Source organism: Numenius arquata, chromosome Z, assembly GCF_964106895.1.
Source record: "Numenius arquata chromosome Z, bNumArq3.hap1.1, whole genome shotgun sequence".
Taxonomy (NCBI): Eukaryota; Metazoa; Chordata; class Aves; order Charadriiformes; family Scolopacidae; genus Numenius; species Numenius arquata.
In genome coordinates this window covers 52884494-52905461 of record NC_133616.1, presented here as the reverse complement: position 1 = coordinate 52905461, position 20968 = coordinate 52884494, and the positions used below count along the sequence as shown (strand labels likewise).

The window sequence follows — 20968 nt, the reverse complement described above, 5'->3', positions numbered from 1 at the left end:
TAAAATTCAGGTACTGTTTTGCCTTATAAGAAAAAGAAAAATTAGGCACATTCAGGACAGTCTTCCTTCAAATCACTAACTAGAAGAAAATCAAGTGGTGAAATTAAAATATTTTCCAATTAACAAATCTACAGAAAGTGTCACCACATCAAGACAATTAAAATCACTAAAAACTATCCAGGAAGCTGCTAAGTGGATAGTCTTATATACCACAGAACTGTGAAAAAGCAAAAGCTACTTGCAAATGTCAAAATATCAAGAACTTTAAAACTGCCAAATCCTCTTGAATTTTCTTGACAGCTTGCAGATATCACTTACTGTTTAAGATCATCATAAAGCAGTAATAGGAATATTCACTGTTAATTCTTTCATACACAATGAATATAAAATTGCTGGTGCTCCTTACATGAATAGAAACCCACAGAAAACTTGCAGAAGCATTTCTGCTATCTCAAGTGTCATCAGAACAGACAAGATTATCATTTGCTTATTTCCAAAGAGATAATGAAAAGCATCTTGTAGCCCTTCTATATTTACTTCATTTTACAATAAACAAAGCTGTGTGTTCTAGTAATTTATTTTCCTTTGCACTGTGGGTGGAGCACACAACCTTTAAATTAGATTGCCTTGGTTTTCACAGCACATGGAAAATACATGTTATGATCCAAGTGGTTACGTGTTGCTATCAGAAAATGGGGAACTTGAATATTATTTTCTGTAACGTCTGATCAGATATGCTAACCACTTAACTCTCCACGGAAGTATACAAACTGGACTGCACACACATCCTTTAAAACCAGGAACTAAGCTTCATCTCTGAACAACGAAAATATTAATCCATTTAACTGTTATCTTTTATTGTCATTAATTAAAATCTCTCAGAAAGATTATTCTCAACAGATCCTCAGCACAGCGCTCAAGAATGTGCTCTCATGAACTCTTCAGCTATTTTATCACTGACCTGGAGAACCTTTTCTCTATAACCTCAATCTGTAGGGTTTATTTTTGTTATAACATATAAGGACAGGATATAGTATTAGTTTAATAATTATCACTCCATTTTTGATGTAAATATTCTTTGTTGCCCCAGAAAAAGTGTTCCTAAAAGTTTCTTAGAAGTATCCAATATACTGAGAGAATTCTGTTTTACAGTGGTTTTTTGCTTTTATTTTTTTATTACTGTAGATATGACAAATAGACAGCATTCATTGGTAGCTCATCTATACATGTGCTTATTTCCTGAAGTCACACTCTAAGCCTCTTCTTTTTCTTGATAACACACTACTTCCAAAGCTATATAACAAGCAAGGAAAATGATGAAGCTGAACCCTTTCAATAAAGAAAGTGTTCTTGCAAGAGAGAAGGTTTAATGACCTGCATTCATCCACACCCAAAGATTAAGTATTGATGTATGCACCAAATAATAGAAGTAAACCACTGAAAAACAGGAACAAATGACTTACTGGAATTGGATAGCAATGGAGTACATTTCTGCAAGACTGCAGTATATTTTTAATTTTTTATATTCAACACAAATTCTAGGAAATACCAGACTTGCTACAAGTTTGAGAATTCTCAAAAGACAAGATGCTTGCTCAATCTTGCCTAACAATTACTATGAGCAACAGCAAAGGATAGATTCAATATTAGTCTTGTTTTGCTCTTTGATGCTATATAAACTTTAAGGGAACTATAGAAAATACTTCAGTGTCTTAACTTAAGCAACAAGGAAAAACCGACCAGAACCACAAAGCAGAAGATAAAACCAAACAACCACCAAGAAGTGAAAAAAGCTGCAAGAGATAGGAAAGTAAAAGCTAAAAATGAAGCTTCTAATCAGCGTTTTTTCATCTCCTGACCACCAGGGGCATTTGCCTGTCATCAAAACTTTGGAGGCAAAATCATAAAACAAATGTTAACATATTAAAAGCAAGTAGTTTTATTCTAGTGCAGATTGTGCTCAGGTTATTATAGACCTTCACCTAATTAATATAAACAGGAAATCAAATTATTATACAAAATTAAGAGATAAAACTTCCCACTAAGGTCCTGGTATTCCTTGTTTTCACAAATAGGCTTTGGCAGTTCGGTAACAGGCAGAGCCAGCCAGTTAAAATAAAAATGGAGCTTTAGGTATTCTTAGGTTCTTTCTCTGAGTGATATAAAACGCTGTAATCACAAACAAAAACATCAAATTCCCTAAGAGAAGTTACTTGTTCCTGTTCACACATGGCATGCTGTAAAGAGTTCTTCAAATGACTAGATTGCACAATAAGGTCAGTAATAGATGTCCCACACAAACTCTGGTCATCTTGCGAGATAACACATATAACTTCTTGTCCCTTTAGTATTCTGTATCTCAGTAAGAGACAGCAAAACAAGTACCACCTCAATGAGCTACAGAAATTGTCCTAAACTTCCTTTACATTGTTATCTTTCTGCACACAAGAAACTTCTTACCTAACCTTGCAAGCATAGCCCAGATGCGTCAAATGTTGAATATGTAAAGAGAATTTTTAGAAAAATCAGTTTTTTCCAAATGTGAGAAATAAAATACAAATCTATATGCAGTTAACAGACTTCAGCATCTGTTTTCATATTACTGGTAAAGGTTAGGGGGAGAAACAGAACTGAAATTTTTTAAGACACATATTGAATGCATTGCTTAGCCCAGATTAAAACAGATGATGTACTTGAGGATAAACAGTACCTAAAACTGTCATTCACCTGTTCCTTACCCTTTAATCTAGGTGTGCTAGTTTTAATTATCTTTTGGTCATTCCACCCAACTTGTGAATTAGCATAGACCTTCAGATGATTAATAAATGCTAGTATGTCTTTTCTCTAAAGGGATTTATGAAAAAATGTCTTCACTTGTGAAAGCATTAAATAAGGTAAAAGAATAAATTTATAAGCCAGACTGCATGTGCATTAGGGAACAATCTCTAAATGAAAAATGTTTAAAACTGAAACACCCCAAAACATATGTATATGAAACTTTCAACCAATACTCAGGTCCTTTGGGTCCGTCAATTCTTTGACAAAAATGATAGGGAAAACATAGAATTAGTCAGGGGAAAAGCAGAACTTTGTAGGAATAGAATCTAAATTAATAGTAGGGGCTACCATCTGCCCCATTGATTAACGTGAAGGTGCTACGAGTGGTGTACAATTAACCAACTACACACTAAAAAGGCAGTACAACAAATCACAGCCAGTTTCCAACAAAGTCAGCAACAAACTCACCTGAAGGCACTGGTACCATTAGTAAGGCAACTGATACAATTATACCCTGAATCGATATATTAAAAGCAAGTCTTTTAGCAGGGGATGACAACTGGAATACATTAACATCAGTAATATTAATCGAGGCCTTGATCCATTATGTATTGTTCATCCATAATTATAAAATTTTAAAACAGATGTCCTTTTTAAATGGATGATGCAGTAGCATATTAGAGCATTCTAAGTATTTCTCGGTATTTTTATAATACATATAAAGCATAACTTGACAAAGAAGAGTGGAACAAACCATTTGAAAATATTCAACTCTGTCAGCAAAAGAGTAACACCAGTAGATAAAGAAAAATCTGGAAAAAAGTCATCTTTCTTCAATATTAAATGCCAAGAATAAGAGCAAAGCTTGCATGTAGGAGATTAAAAAAAAAAAAAACCACCTCTTTTTGCCATTGCTAAGTTTTTTAGTAGCAAATAGATTTCACAAGAATATTATACACTAATTTTGTATTTCTGTAATGCGTTTTCAGCATTTTCGTGAAGCAACAAGTTAGCAGATGAAATAGCCTAATTCCCTTTGAGCAAAGACAGTCTTATAAAGCGTAACAACCCTTATAGGCACAAACCTACCAACTGTGACAGGAAATTTACATTGTTACACAGCCAATATGAGGCTTTTCATGAGAGACCAGGCTTCATACAAGTAGGATTCTGTTATTATACAGCACTCCTCTAGATGTTTTCAAAACTTTGGCACATTCAAAAAACGCAGAGAGGGAGAGAGATGGACTCCAAAAAATATAAGCAAAGGGCATTGCAGAACAATGAGAAATCATAATAAAACCCTTTCCTGAACTGTAAAATAATAGCAGTAGCAAGGGAGAAAGAGAAAGGATGCTGGTTGATTTTCCTTGAATGTTGTCACTTGAAACAGAAGTGGCCTGGATCACAGGGCAGTTTTCTTTCTAAGGGCAAGGCATCTCTACCTTGCTGTTGCTGGCTGGACATGACCAGGGTAAGATCTCCGTGTGCTCGTGGCTTGCCTTTGTCTAGCCAGGAAGGACTGTCCTGAGCCTGTACTGGCCAGTCTGTCTTCTGCTGCTTTTTTATGCAGAGTCATTCCCTATGGACAAAGAGAAACTTCTCAGTGAATACCAACACAAAACACAGAACAATTTTACTTTTGTTTATTATCTCCTCCTTCACCAACACTGACTAAACTATTTTGAATTTCAGACATGAAGCATTGCATTTTCAAGGATAAAGTTATTTTCCTAATTCTTTGTGTGTTCTTCTCCTGCACCCCTCCCCTCCTCCCCGCCCCTGCAAGTCAATGTCCAGATTTGAAGTAACTGTTGAGAAGTAGGTCCCCTCGTGTCCCAAATCTGAACATATGCTTCTCCACATAAACACATGGTACCTGGACAATTCTTTTCAAAACTGCTTTCCCTCCCCGCCCCGGCCCCCTTCAGCCTGTTGAGCTAGAAGATTACTCTTCTTCTTAAAATAATTCAAGTATTGTCATCTCGGAAGATACCAGCTATATGGTGGGAGAACATATTGAGAGAAAGTATGTTTTCAGCAGGAGTAAATGCACGGAGGAAATGAGGGAAGCAGTGATGGGTTGTGTAGTTGTGTATAAAAGCAGAGGCTCACTAGAGAAAAAGACAAAGCTACCAACACTCATCTTGGTGTTCATGACAGGCTACTGAACCACAGTTCTTAGCTCAGGCTCGTCTTCTGCTTGTCAGTGGGACTAATGTTACAAAATTGGTCAGGACCAATGCCTTTGAAAATGCCTTCAATATTTAAAGGATTCAAACACTCTGCTAAAGTACCATTTTTGGCTTACTATTCATGGACATGACAAGAATGTAGAACAGCAAGAAGGAAATTCTTTCAAGGCAAGATAGAGAGGAGGAATCCCTCCCTCTAGAAAGTGATATTTCTGTTTTTAAAACTTGAAAATAACAAAACATATCCTTTTTCCTTTACCCCAAGGTTATCATAGGAACACACTCTTAAACAGTGATAGCTGAAAACTATTAAAAAGCATTTATTTCTGTGTCTGTGTTGGAAAATGCTTTTCAAACAAAAAAAAACCTGTAAATGAATGAATACTGATACAAACAACCCAGAAAAAAACTAGCATTACTATTTTCTTTCCTTTTTTAAAAAAAAAATAATACAAAGAGTTTGGGAGACTCTTACCATATTGTACCAGGCACTAACAATAAATTTCTCCTCCATTTCTCTTTGACTTTTTGTTTTCTCATATTCTTTCTATAAAACAATCATCAAAAAAGCATATATTTAAAACAAAAGCATAATAAAAGTATTAGTCTACACCCAAAACTAATGAGGAAACATGCATCTACCAAGAAACATGAGGATTACTACCTCCAATGAATGAAACATTCTGTCCCGCTCCTGCAACTGATTTTTCAGAGCCTGAATCTCTGGAGCTGCACCCTGGTTCTGCTTAGGATCTAAGGTGCGGATTACCTGTAAGAGAAAAGCAGTTTGGTTTTAATTAAATCCTGCAAAAGCAATCTAATTGAAGGGAAAGACATCACGGAATTACAACCCTTTAAGTCAGGTTAAGAAATAAAAAAGTGACTTAAAACATGTCAATGGTAACAAATGACCCTCCGAAATGTGAAACTGAGGGATGTTCAGTTTTAAGAGGCTGACTCCTGTAAAATAATCTTGACAGCCAGCATAACAGAGGCTCTGCCTCTGAAGATCAAGATGTGTTAGAGCATCTGAACTGGGCTCTCTTTTACAGACTTTGAAACAAAACTGCTGATAGGAAAAAAGTGACACTGAAGAGGTTCAGTATCCCCGACTCACATATTTAGTTCCTACCCCTAGCTGCACTCCCCTGGGTCTTTCTACCCATTTCAGAATCATGTCCAGATGCTGAAATAAAACAGGTGCTTTAAATTTTAATAAGTATTTTTTACTGAATGGTACTTATGAAGGAAGATTCATAGAAGTGTTTATAATAAAATACACATTAGACCTGGATACAGTTTCTACAGAGAAGGCAATAATGATTGTACTTGTCTTCACAAAACAAACAAACAAACAAAAAAACCCTAAAAGTTGATGAAAAGATCACAGAAAGCTATCCTACCGAAATAATTAATGCTACTGTTGTATAAAACACCCTATAGTAACACAGTACATGCAAATAAACAAATCTTATTCAAAAGGGAAATTGTGACTCTGTCTTTCACTGGAACACTCTGAGACACAGTCAGCAACATAAGATGTAAAAATAAATAATAAAAAATTATTTGTTTAGATTTCCTGAAGACTTCTGAAGCATCTCACAAGAAGTCATTGAGGAAACTACAAAGAAGTAAAAGGAAGGAAGCACAAAGTTTTCTGAAATTATGAACCTACTTACAGATTCCAATTTAATAATACACAGCCATAGCAAAGATCTTGATACTACCACAATCAGATGAACAAAGACACTGGTACACTTTTAAGAAACTCAAACAAAATACCAAGGTAAAGTAAGAGAAGAAATGGGACTATGACTGAGACCAAAATAGTGCCATTTCAAAGATGGTAGTATGTCCACATGCCCAATACCATACTTAAATATTAGCCACCTTCTCAACAGAAGCATTTATTAAACAGTAAAGGCAAAGAGAATGCTGAACATTATCAAAGAAATGTAACAGCTCTCAGAGGTGGTTCAGTTAAAAAGATCACTTTATTTGGAAAAAGCATCAATAAAAGAGTCCATATTAAAATAGTTTCTAAATCAGTTAGGTAAACCACAACATGAATAGAAATCAGGGGCAAAAGATGGACTAAGAAAGAAAAATAAAATTTAAATTGGTAAAGATGGCCATGGCACATGTGTACCTCTCCTTGTAAATTATGAGCCCCTCAAAAAGCATAAACAATTTGTGAGCAATTACGATCTGATAGAATCTGAAGCAGCTAAAAGCTGTATTTATAAAAAAAGTGTATCAAAACATCTGCTCCACGTAAGACAGACATTACTGACTAGGCACCACAAGAAGCCTACGCCATCCAGAAACACACATAAACAGATCCAGCCACCTATGAAGGAAAAAACTCCAAACTTCCTTTTCCCTCTCTGCCAAAATGATAGAACCAGAGTTCATTAGTCTAACTGTGCCTGTACTTGGTGTTCCTAAGCTAGAACTCTTCATGACAACTGTGCCTGTACTTGGTGTTCCTAAGCTAGAACTCTTCATGACAACTGTGCCAGAAGTCCCCAAAAGTCCCAGCACAAATTCCAATTAAAGAGTACTTTTGCTCACAGAGCTTCCTTCCATTGAGTTGGTTTAAATGGGTGGTTCTCCAGTTCTAAAATGAAGCACAGCTATTTCAATTATTTCTGTACCGCAAGTCCTAGTACGGACACCATTTTAGCTGGTCCATACATTTGTCAATCAGAGACAGAAGTCTGGAAGAATCTCCACAAAGAAATAGGTTATCACAGCATTAGAAAGGGTTTAACACCCTTCCTTTGCCATCAGCCGACATGAATGCCTGCTTAACAAGGTTTGTCTGGGTGACTCAAAAATCTGTAGCAATGGGTATATATTTGTGTAGAGGCATCAGTCAGAAGGACAGCAAAAGGGGAGAGTCATGAACACAAAACCGGGGTAAAATCTTTTTGCATAATTAATCAGTATTAGGTGCTGTAATGGTAAGAAGATACAAAGAACTTGCTGGGTCTTCCATCTCTTTTACTCACTACTGTGTATACAGGTACCTCCTTCATTTTTATTCCTGCAGAGCTGACATGCGGTGCAGTCAGAGAGGGATCATTAACATGGAGCACATATACTTACACTTTTGGCCTTTTCCAAATACTTTTTATATCGCTCTTCCATTTGCTTCATTTCCTCCTCCTTTTTCCGTAAAGCTTCTTGTAATTCTTCAATTTTGAGTGCTTTATGTCAGGAGATGCACACATTGGAAAATAACATAATTATATTATGTTTATGTTCATGTTTTTCAACAGACATTTAAGACACAGATGAATTTATTTCAGTTAAGAAAAGCCAACATAAGGAACCTGATGTAGCAGATACATTGTACTCAGAAACACACTAAAAATGTACTCCTACATACTCCTGTGTACTCCTACATAATCTCATGAGATGGCTGTTTGGTACACAAATTTTGCATTTTTAAAAATTATGAATAAATAAAAAGAAATGGAATAATAAATCAATCCCATTACTGAACACACTTAGAAAATGAGTTTACTATTGACTTACAAATTCCATATCATCTCGGTATTGTAACTCAGATAATTATGAGTTTTCCAGTTTTACGTAAGAGGAATAATTCTTAGCAGGCACAATTCTTGCTTAAATCAACTAACTGTAACACTGGATACAATTTATTGGACTTGTGACATGAATATACTCAATTTAATTTTTCTCCTGCATTTTCTTAAGCAGTAATGCACACCAGTAGGACAATTTCATTGCATAGTCTTTTCCTGTGTTGATATAAGAATATGTCAGGACACTATTGCTTATACATCTTCTATACATCTTCCCAGATCTCAGAAAAAAACCCACCCAAAACCCAATTGCATCTTCCCAGATCAAATAGTAAATAATATTGACGTCTGTTTCTCAGATGTTAGATAATTATCTATCTGTTTTGCAGCCTTATTTTGAAATGTTCTTTCATGTTTTTCCTACAGTTCCTAAGCACTCAGAAAACACTAAACTGTTAACAGGACTAAGTAAGATTTTCACTGATGAGTAAGAGGACCAATAGTCAATGGTCTCCAAGGTTGCAAGAATCTGCTTTTCAAAACGTGCCATGATTCTTGTCCAATGCCCAAGTATTTTGGCCATATCCAGGATAGTTAAAAGAATCTGAAAAAATAATTCACACATATTTCTTGAGCATGGAAAAAAGGAAGAAGGCGCAACTATTTTCAATTTACCAAGACAAAAGTCAGAACTATATTTTTAAAAAGCAAGTTGAAATTTCAGTAAACTAACTACAGAAGCCTCAATATGCCCTAATGTTTAAAAGCTATTAGACTTGTACCGAGGCTTGTCAGGTACGACAGGGTTATGTTTTCATTAGCTACTCATGAAGTTGCTGGACCTCATTTCCAAGTGTTCTAACATTTCCCAAGACATGGAATTTATAACATATTCTGCAGTGTTAGCTCAACACAAATGAAAATTGCTTTTTGGATATAGATGTATGTAATGAATACTGAACTGAAATTTCTCTCTTCCTCAATCTCCTTATGAATAAAATCACTTTGGCATAAACCAGAAAAGCTGCCATTGGTTGCAGTCTTTTGTCTTGTTCTATAATAAGTAGGTTTGGAAAAAAACCAATCTACCTCCTTTAATACTCAGGAAAAAAGCAGCATTAACATGCTATGTTAAACAACTGCATGCTGGGTTCTGGATACCATGTGAGCAGTATGACATATACCCTACATACTCTTTGACCAGTGTCCAACAATTTTCTCAAATTACAACAAAGTTCTGAAAACACACTGAAGTAATACATATTGGGAGTAAAAAGAACCTGGTGATGGCAGGATCTCCTAAATTGGGGTCTTTGGAGACATGACAGTTCTGAACAACCGAGGTTCAACGACAAGTATGACAGTGACTAAGTATTTCTACGGCTATTGCCGTTTCTTATTATGTGGTCTCTAAAATGTGACCCCCTGCATTTCAAGTGTTAGAATCATCTTTTTGGTCCCCACAGCTTCCAGAGAAATTAACAACATACGTATCACTGCCATTTAAAATGTACATTTTGTTCATCCTGCACTGCCCATGGGTATTATAATTAAAGACCTTCCACATGAAATACTTTACAAAGAAAAGAAGTGGACTGCACAGGTAACTCACAACTGTTATTGCATCTTGGTTCCAAATCCTCAATAATAGCTCGTTTCTTCTGTAGCTCATTGTTAGCCTCATGGAGCTTCTCACTGTTACAAACCATAAAAGCACAGATTGTTTTCCCAAAATTACGACTGTCCTTAAATGAACATTAAGCGATACAAAAAATCCTCAGTGATATATTTCTGAGAGCACGATTGTTTTTTGCTGTGGGGCATGAGGACAAATAACAGTCTCACTGTGGAAATATTTGTTAAATAAGCTGAAAAACATTATGGTGTATGGAGAACTGTAACGACAAACAGCTTCATTCTCAGTAATTATAAACTTAATTTAGAACTTACAGTTAATTGTACAATGCATGCCTTTTTAAAATGAATATTTGCAATTGAGATTACATTGAGAAGGAATGGCTAAACCCAAAGGTAACAGAAACAAAAAGCAAACAGCTCTATGCATTTCAGGGAAGAGGTGTACAAATAGCAGAACAAAATAACATGTCCTAAAATGTTACCTTTTATGCCATAATGTATACTAAAAAGTAAACAAATTAATTTTGTTTGCATTAACATGCTTTCCTCAGACCAAAATTACTTACTCCTCTTGAGTAAAGATTTACACTATGTTAAGCAAATTTTTCTACCACTACAGAATGATGGTTCCCTCATCACTCTTACTGCTTTCACAAAGGTTTTCTATGGGATGAAAACAGCCTCTGAACAGCAGATTTCCAAACATACCTGGGTTACCTAATTTCTCTTCGTTGTATATTTTCCAGAAGCATGATTAATGACTGTATGCCTTCCTTACTATATGGAAAACACATAATTTCAAATGGAAAACAAAATAGGCAAAAAGAAAAAAATACTTACAGATGTTCTTCAAGTTTCTTTTTCAGAAGAATTGACTAAAATAGAAAGTTAAATGTTTTATTTTAATATATTGCAGAACTTTTACATAATTTCAAAATTATTTAAAAACATATAATTTTTGCATTCTAACCAAAATCCAACATTTTACTTCACTCAGTTTTAGATCACAACTGTAAAGAAATCCTCTGTGGTACCAATCCTTCTCTCCACAGCTGTGAGACTTTCCTGAAATTAGAGCGCTTTATAACTTTAAAAATATTTTCCCAGGAATTAGATCAATAAAAGCAAGACCCATAAGCAACAAAATTATATTGCAGTTGTTTTAATTTCTTCAGTACTTTTGTAATTAGACTAAATAAATTAACCTGGAATGAAAAATGCAGCAAAATTTGCTAGAATATCCGTCCTACCAATACCACAATGTAATTTGCGTGAAGACATACAGCAAATTGGATAGAACTAAATTCTTGTCCCCATAGAAACTAGAAGGAGTACAGTGTTTCTGACTGGAGCAGAGCAGAAATTTTACCCTTTTCTGTTTCTTATCTTTATTTATTACAGACACAAAAATTATCGTACAACTTACAGTGTTCCACTTTCTGTTTAAATCACATTTAAATAAGCTCTTTGGATAAAATCTTCAAAGAAAATTTTATTTTAATTTTAAACTCACTTCATATACAGTGAGTTCCTTTCAAAAAAACAAAACCCAATAAATGTCCATAAACTGAAAGTAGTGTTAAGTAAATAGAAAGCCATACTCACAATAGCCTTGAGCAGAAGCCCATGCCAAGAAACAGAGATGACATTAGTATAAAGCAAAACAGCAGCCAACAGAAGAAACTATTTAGAAAGTCATGAACAGAAAAAGTTAAAGCTATGCATTTTTTTTCACGCATGCACATTTTTCTCCTTTGTTCTCATCAGCAGTTTTATCCTGTAACATTTTCTAAAACATATCACTAACAAAAATATAAAAATAGTGAAGAAGCACATTTGTAAAGCATTGCGTTTAAACCAGAATTTCAAAGGAGAGCACCTGCTATTTTGGAAAGCCATTTTAAAACAAAAATAATACAAGTAAAAAAAACCAGGAGAAAATATACAGTCTATTGGGCTATAAACAAAATAAGAGATGCATGTGTTTTTGTGGAGTGATTCTGAACTGTGTTATTGCTACACTGATTGAACACAAGACAAAAGCAGACTATTTAAATCAGAAACTGCCTTTTTAGTTTGTATTTGTCTAGCTCCAATCACATTGGAAGTCTAGCATATGACTGACGGTCCAGAATGCCATCAAAATATAAGATAAAATCATCAACAAAATTACTTCATTGCTTTTTCTCCAATGGTCTTTCAATAAAGGTTTAGATACCTGGCAGATGGAGTCAATTACCATGTGCACCCAAAAAAGCTTTTAGCTTTGTTATAGTGTAAATACTTCAAAATATTTTCTTTGATCACATTCCTGGGTCACGCTTTTTCATTATTTCGAAGTTGGATTTCTTATCGCACTCTAAGAAAGGGGAGGGGGGGGAGGGGGAGAATGTAAAAACAAGTCAGCATGACTCTATTGACTTCAGAGTCAGAAATTTGTAGCAGCTCAGGAGCTGCAGGTTTTGACCATTTGGCGTTTATCTTTTCCAGTGCTCTGAACAACTGCAGCAACACCATCTTTTCTGTAACAGTAAATGTTTGTACACATCTTTGTTGGTCACAAAGTGTTTGAACTGGCACCATCGCTTACGTCTCATCACATAAGAGACTATTTGTTGGTTTGGACAAGAAAGGGAAAAGCTGCCAACAGTGCCCATTTTCCTAAGGCAAGAAAATAAAAATTGAACTCAGCTTTTCTTTTGCAACCCTTGTATTGCACTTGGGTTTAGTTTGGAACAGACATCGCTACTTGTCAACACTGATTCCACTGGTATATTTTGATATAAATTATTTGCGTAGTACCAGCATTGTTGTGGGAGTAACCCCTCTCCCATCTAGACAGATTGTATGTTCTCAGAAGCAAGAAACTAACTATGATAAACAGTACAAACAATTAAAAGAAGCAGGACTGAGTTTACCCAGAGTAATTTACCCAAGATATCAGATTAGGAAAAAGAATAAAATGTAAAATGTGCAATTTTAGCCACCCAAAGATCCTGTATATACTTGTAGTAAGGCAGATAAATTCAAATAAATTACTCTAAAAATGGGCAAACATTACTTTTTTTTTTTGAAATCTCAGTCAGCTTCAAAGCCATGTATCCAAATCCGCTGCTCCTAATAAGTAACAACTATAATTGTTGTTCTCTCATAAGAAGACCAGTGTCTTAAAAAAAAAAATTCCAAAAAGTTACCTCATTTTGAGCTAGTTTACATTTAACTTCATTCGAATGTTTTATCTGTTCATAATAGAAAAACATTGCTATAACAAAACTGTAAAAATTAACAAATGCACAGTCGCATTTTGCTTTTTCCTCCCACTGCTAACAAGTTCCGCTTACAAAACACCAGAAAAAAATACTTACTATGGTGTGGTTTCAGAAAACAGGTATCCTCCCCACTATTTACTTGCTATCTTTCTTTTACATCAAAAAACCTACAGAAATAAAGTCATCTTTGTGCTGGAGATTTCTTTCATGCTTAAGTAAGCCAAAGGAGCAAGTCTGCCCCCGTTTTGAGAACAAAGGTTGGTTTTATTCTGCATGTTAAGGCCACAAGCAGATGGCTAGGCTCTGGCTTGAGGTTAAGGTAGCTTAGCGGGGTGAGGTAAACTGGCACGTGACTCAAGAAAACTGCTTGATGAGACTGGTGACAGTGAGAAGATGAGAAAAGTTATAAACAGCACCAGGAGGGATGGTCAGATTTCACAGACGCCAAGAGTAATCATGGAATAGTTTGGGTTGGAAAGGAGCTTTAAAGGTCATCTAGTCCAAGCCCCCTGCAATAAGCAGCAGCATCTTCAGGAGATCAGGTTGCTCAGAGCCCTGTCCAACCTGACCTCAATGTTTCCAGGGATGGGGCATCTACCACCTCTCTGGGCAACCTGTGCCAGTGTTTCACCAAGTGAGCAGAGTGGCTGAACTTCACAGGTAACTGAACAGGTCATAGAGTTTTGGGGACCTTTGAGGGAGGTGCCAAGTCAGGAGTACTTAGTAATGCTATGAGTAACAGCATATAAGGCAAAGACTGCATAATTAACAGTATGAGAAACACCAGATGTGGTATGGATTTGGCAAGACTAGGTCTGAGGGTGTAGAAGTAACTAAAGGCAGGTTGCTTATACAGGAAGGGATTAGGGCAGAGAAAAGGGGAACAAGGGTGACAAAAGACAGTGATAATAAGGCATGCAAATGATGTAGTCGAAGCTGTTCAGTGTACCTGTTGAGCAGCCCTACGTGACCACTGCATTCTGGAGGACAATAAATCAAACCTGCTAGTCTGACCACACCAGGCATGTCTGAATTGACTCTGTAGTCTGGGAGACTGGGGCAATGAGGCCTTGCCCTGGCTAGCAAGTCAACAGCCAGGATGGACTAATCATACATCCCAACAGGATGTGTCAGTGCCCATTACAGGCCTAACGGCACTGATATTTTCCTAACATCTGCCTTCCACTGCAATACAAAACCAAAACTGCTTCCCCATGTGGACTTCAGCAAGCAGCATGTATCATTGCAATGATACTTGCCTGTGTTAGGATAGTGCTTTACTACTTTTGTGGCAAGCCTAAAAATTACTCCAACTTTGAAAACAAACAAAACTAAAAAAAAACCAAACCCCAAGACCTCATCATACATTTCTGGAGTATTTCTGAATACATTTCTGAATTCAGACTTGATCTTCGGTTCTCTGGGTTGAGCATATTTACAGTGTAAGTATACAAAACTATGGATTTCAGTGCATTGCTGCAGAAAAGTAGTGAAAAACAGAGGAAACATGCTGAAAATGATGTATCAATGAACTGTATGCCATGTCTCTCCTTTACCTTTTTCACATGCTTTTTGATATCTTAAGGATAACTCAAGCAGTCCCAGCACAACTTCCATCTACTTGAGCAGTGGGTTTAACTTTGAGGTTTTCTCTGCTTTGTGTGGGAGCTTGGATGAGATGTCCACACCTGCAGAGGTTCTTGCAGCCTCAATACTTCTCTGAGTCTACACTCTCTCTTTTGCTTCTTTAAGAGTAAATGAAATCCTACACACTGAACTCAGCAAAACAGGTCATGGGATTAGTGCCTATAAATCACCATGGGCATGGTCAGACCTACACAGAAGCTAGGAATGCAGCAACTGCTTCATGAACTTGCCAGCTCTGATTTGACAAGGGCTGCCTGGTACACACAGCAGGCTGTACTGTGGTGTTGTAATGGTGGTGTTTTGCTGTTAACAGAGTCATCTCAGATGATGCCTACACAGGCTGCAACCAGTCCTGTAAGTGAGCTGCAGACACGTCCTAAGTTACTGTCCAAGCCAGAGCCTCAAAAAGGGACACAATTAAAGTTGCAGTAAATAAATATGAACTCAGTAAGACAGAGATAATTTACAATACTCAGTATCTGAGAGTAATTTTTTCATATTCTTGTTCATCCAGAAAAATCTGATTTTGGCCAATAACCAAGACAACAAATAATATCTCAGAATCACATAATAGTATGGACCTATTTTAAAATGCATTCTAAATTACTTAGGAAAATAATCTTATTTGAACTTGACTAAGTATTTTACTTTCATATTCTGAAAATTAACAGGATAAGATAAATTAAACATAGTCTTAAATGAAAATAAGCAGCTAGTAAAAACTTTTACTGTTTTATATAAATTAGTTAACACCACAAAAATAGAAAGCAACACAACTTTTTGCCAATTAGCAACACAATACACCGAGATTGTGAGCATACACTGCATGTACAGTCCAGCAAATCACTGCTTTCAAGAAAGTTCTAGAGCTTCTTCTCTCAAATACGATTTTTGAGTGGAAGACTGAAAGTTGTTTTCCACACTAACTCTGCAACAATTTGTATTCTTACATTAAAAATAAAGTTAACTCCATATACAGAAAGAGAAAATGTTGCATTATGTTGAGGGCCTGATTATTTGCCTTTTTTTCGTTTTGGCCTGCCTGACTTCTTGCCTTATGAGATACATTTACATCCACAATTACAGAGCTTCCACTGGCAGGAAAGGCCTTAACTTTCATTACAAAAACTAAACCAGAAAAAAACTTCAGAAACTTTATTATTAAGACATGGAGAATTAACATTTCCTTAATTCCCTGCAAAATTCTCTATTCTAATTAAATAATTTCAACATTAAGTTTACTATCAGAACAGACACAATTAATCAAATACAACATACTTGACACCTTCTCTACATAGGATGGTTTTCTCTTCTAGACAAATGTCTTACTATGTCTTACATGCTATCTAGAGAAGCACAATTTCTTTTATAGATTTTTTTTACAAAAAGGAAGAAGTTTCATAAATTGTAACTACTTGAATGTAAGTTTGATGTACATTTCTACTTACATCTTCAGCTTTTGAACCTTGATCCTGCAAAGATTTTTGAAGTTCTTCAACCTGGCACTGCACTTCTAGAAGTCTTTGATTTACCAATCTAGGAAAGATACAGTATTTCGTTTTTCAGAAAAAAACTAAACAACTGCAAGAGAAATCTGTTAGAGATTTTTAGTGTCCAGTGTTTTCAGGTCATCTACACAAGACATGCAATACTGATTTCATTCACAGAAAATTTACAACAGTAGCTAGAGCATATTGCAAAGATTCCAGAGATTACAGTCTGTAGTCATCCAGAACACTCTGATACTCTTCCAAGACAACACAAATGCATGTATTGATAAATCATTTCTGTATACATGAAACAAGAGTTTCTAACAGTCAGTTTTACTGTGTGAGAGCTGCTAGTTTACCACTTTTACACAGTCACAGAATCCTATAAACCTGTAGATTGGAAGGGATCTCCAAGGGTTGTCTAAATCTAACCTCATACTTTAAGCAGGTGCACTTCCAGCACAGTGCTGGGAACCCCGTCCAGTCCAGCTTTGGACACCTTTAAGGATGGAGGTCTGACAGTCTCTTTGGGCCTCTCTTCTAGAGCTCAGACCCACGCTCCATATTGTGTCTGTTGCCTCTTCTCCTTCCACTGTCAATCACTGAGAAGAGTCCACCCTGTCTTCTTGACATCTTCCATCAGGTAGATGTAGATCACAGTATTCTCTCTTCTATGCCACCTTTCCTCTGGCCTGAACAAACCCAATTCTCAGTCTTATCCCACATATCACATGCTCTAACATACCTCACCTTAGCAGTATTCTGCTGCACTTCTGTACGTACATGTCTTTGTTGTACTGGGGAATCCAAAATTATATGCTATGTCTAGATGTGATCTCATAATTATTGACAAGAGGATAAGGATCATTTTCCCAGATTGCCTGGTTGCACCCTGCTGAGGACAGCCCACGTCACAGTCAGCAAGGTCCTCAGCTGACACATCCTTCTTTGCTGTCCACTGGAACCCTAGGGCTTCTGCAGCAGAGCTGCTCCCCAGTCCACTGGTCCCAGCCAGCATTGCCAAGTTTCTCCCAGCCAGGGACAGGGCTCCCATTAGCTCATTTCTCTGGATGCTGAGCTCCTCTGAATAACAGCTCTCCATTTCAGCATATCAGTCACTCCTTCCAATGTGATATCATCCTCAGACTTGCTAAGAGTACAGTCCCTTCCATCAGCCAAGTTGTTAATAAAGGTGATGCACAACATCAGTCCTGGTATTAATGCCTGAGGAACTGTTACCAGTTGGATTTTGTAGTAATGATGATAACACAAGGCCCAGCTATCCAACCAATTTTCCACTCACCTTACTGTCCACTTACTCAGTCTATATCTAACAATTCTGAACATAAGGATACCATGGGAGACTGTGCCAAAGGCTCTCCTAAAGGTAAATACTGTCCACTGTTTCACCCTTTTTTACATAGGCAGTCATCTCATTGTCAAGACAATTAGGTAAGTATGATTTGCCCTGAATATATCTATGTTGGCCTTTCCCAATAACTTTCTTGTCCCTCATGGGGCTAGAAACAGATTCCAGATGGACTTGCTTTTTGAAATTCCTACAAAATGAGCTGTGGCTAACCAGTCTCTGTAGTTCTCTGGACTCTCTTTCTTGCCCTTCTTGAAGGTGAGTGCAGTATTTACCTTTTCCCAGCTTCAGAAACCTTCTCCAATCAAAGGGGAAGAATGGGGAAGATTAGATTGAAAGCGGATTCAAAGTTTAGATAGAGAGCAGCCTCATAACAATATCAGCCATCTATATTAGCATGCTCAGAATTACGCTGTCTGGTCCCATAGATGGCTGTATGCTGATTGGCTTAACCTAGCAGGGTCAGCTGGAGCCGGTTGCCCAGGAACATGTCCTGTTGGGTTTTAAATATCTTCAATGATGGAGACAACCTCTCTGGGCAACCTATTCCAGTGTTCAACAACCCTCCTAGTGACAAAACAAGCATATGCTTACACTAGAAATTTGTTTTTATTTCTGCCCACTGCCTCTTGCCCAGTTACTGGGCACTGAGAAGAGTCTAGCTCCATCTCCTTTAGACCTTCCCATCAGATATTTATTAATATTGACATTGACAAGATCTGCCCTAAGCCTTCTCTTTTCCAAGCTACACAGTCTCTATCCATCAGACTCTCCTTATATGAAAGATGCTGCAGTCCTGCAATCACATCCTTGTGGCGTTTCACTGGACTGACTCCAGTAAGTTCATGTTTTTCTTGTACTGGGGAGGCCAGTATTAGACACAGCGCTGTCAAAAGCATACAGCATTGTTAGAAAAGTCAGTTGAAACAGAGGACAAAACTTCTTACCTGTTTTCTGTCTCCAATTCATTCTTCCGTAAGTTTGCATCATCAAGAAGGCTCTGCAACAAGGCGATCTTTTCATTGTCAGATCCTTCTTGGTTCAACTTTAACATCTTGTTCTCATGCTGAAGGCGAATGAGTTTCTCCCTAAAAACATAAAACATAATTTTGTAGAAAAAAGTATGTCAATCTCTACAAAGAAGAAAACAGTTTGCCACAGGAGGTGTAAATATAATGTAAAGATCATCTTTACCTATTTAAGGTAGACAGCTGAAGCAACAATCATGTCTTCAAACCCCCACATACAAATCTGATTAAAGGAGTTGTAATTGTAGAGAGCACAATACAAGGAAGTTGCCTGAATGCCCCTATTACATCTCAGAGTACAACTGGGCAGATTTATAGGTAGAATGTGGAGAACACAAAGTTTGGTGCCGAGTCTTAAGGGAGGTTGTATTCTCAGCTGTCACTGAACTACTGCATGAACCTGAGCAAGTCACTTCCACCTTTTGGTCTGTTTTCAGAGAATCATAGAATCACTCAGGTTGGAAAAGACCCTTAAGATCATCAAGTCCAACCATTAACCTAACACTACCATGTGTTCACCACCAAGTCCACCACTAAACCATGTCCCTATGCACCACCTCTACACGTCTTAAATACCTCCAGGGATGGTGTGGCAGATGACACACCCTGACAAAGACTTAAACAAAGACCCTACAAAAGCCCATGAAAACTTTCCACCACAACTTTTGTCACGCCCACAGGGTGGTGGTCAGGATATACAGCGTTTCAGTCACAGCATAGTCAAAAGGTGAGGAACTTGTGGCTTTCAGCCAGTAAGAGGTGGGCGTGACCATATATGACCACAGATCAGATTTCATTAGGGTATAAATGGAGCCCACTGGAAGGCAAAATTTGAGTTGTCCTTGGAAGCAGTGGGTCGGCAGTCAGGGACTCTCCCCATCGGCTGGGATGCCACCTACAGTTCATCTCCTGTACAGGTTGACAGCCCTCATGTTAGGCGAGTGATTGTGCACATTTTTGAATCATCATTTCTAAAGCTTAAGAATTCTTGAGTCAGTCATGAGCATTAATTCCTCATACACTCTGAATCTGTGGTTCACTAATGTTCTTGGAGTGTTAAATGATCTTGATGATACCTCATTTCCAGTTGGTTCTCTGCTGAACAATTTTGGTTAGAATAAAGTTTCTTTTGAGTTTATCACCTGTCTAAATTTGATTTTGTGACAAATGGTGACAGATGATGACTCAGCACCTCCCTGGGCAGCCTGTTCCAGTGCTTGATAACCATTTTGGTGAAGAAATTTTTCCTAATATCCAATCTATATCTCCCCTGGCACAACTTGAGGACATTTCCTCTCATCTTATTGCTTGCTACTTGGGAGAAGAGACGGACCCCCACCTTGCTACAACCTCCTTTCATGTAGTTGGAGAGAGCTATAAGGTCTCCCCTCAACCTCCTTTTCTTCAGGCTAAATGACCCCAGTTCCCTCAGCTGAGCCTCATAAGACTTGTGCTCTAGACTCTTCACCAGCTTCATTGCTCTTCTTTGGACACACTCCAGTACCTCAATGTCTTGTAGTGAGGGACTCAAAACTGAACACAGTATTCAAGGTGCACCCTCACCAGTGCCAAGTACAGGGGAATGATCATGTCCGTAGTCCTGCTGGCCATACAAGCCAGTATACTATTTGCCTTCTTCGCCACCTGGGCACATTAATGGCTCATATTCAGTCAGCTGTTGACCAGCATCCCCAGGTCCTTTTCCACCAGGCAACTTTTCAGCCACACTTTCCCAAGCCTGTAGTGCTGCATAGGGTTGTTCTAACCCATGTGCAAGACCTGGCACTTGGCCTTGTTGAACCTCATGCAATTGGCCTCAGCCCATCAATCAATCCTGTCCAAATCCCTCTGTAGAGCCTTTCTACCCTCAAGCAGATCAACACTGCCGCCCAACTTGGTGTCATGTGCAAAATTTCTAATGGTGCACTCGATCCCCTTGTCCAGATTATTGATAAAGACATTAAACAGAACTGGCCCCAATACTGAGCGCCCTGGGGAAC

General features: G+C 37.4%; 1 protein-coding gene across 1 annotated transcript in view; it reads right to left on the bottom strand.

Annotated features, from left to right (window-relative positions):
* Nucleotides 1-1178: 1178 nt before the first annotated feature.
* HOOK3 (hook microtubule tethering protein 3) overlaps nucleotides 1179-20968 on the bottom strand; it is an 88456-nt gene continuing 68666 nt past the window's right edge. Inside the window, exons 15-22 of the mRNA XM_074166684.1 lie at nucleotides 18888-19028; nucleotides 16530-16617; nucleotides 11006-11040; nucleotides 10140-10222; nucleotides 8085-8185; nucleotides 5638-5742; nucleotides 5449-5520; nucleotides 1179-4360 (exon numbers count right to left, since the gene is read on the bottom strand). Of these exons, the coding sequence (XP_074022785.1) occupies nucleotides 4220-4360; nucleotides 5449-5520; nucleotides 5638-5742; nucleotides 8085-8185; nucleotides 10140-10222; nucleotides 11006-11040; nucleotides 16530-16617; nucleotides 18888-19028 (766 nt within the window). The 3' untranslated portion in view covers nucleotides 1179-4219. The remainder of the gene's footprint in view (nucleotides 4361-5448; nucleotides 5521-5637; nucleotides 5743-8084; nucleotides 8186-10139; nucleotides 10223-11005; nucleotides 11041-16529; nucleotides 16618-18887; nucleotides 19029-20968) is intronic.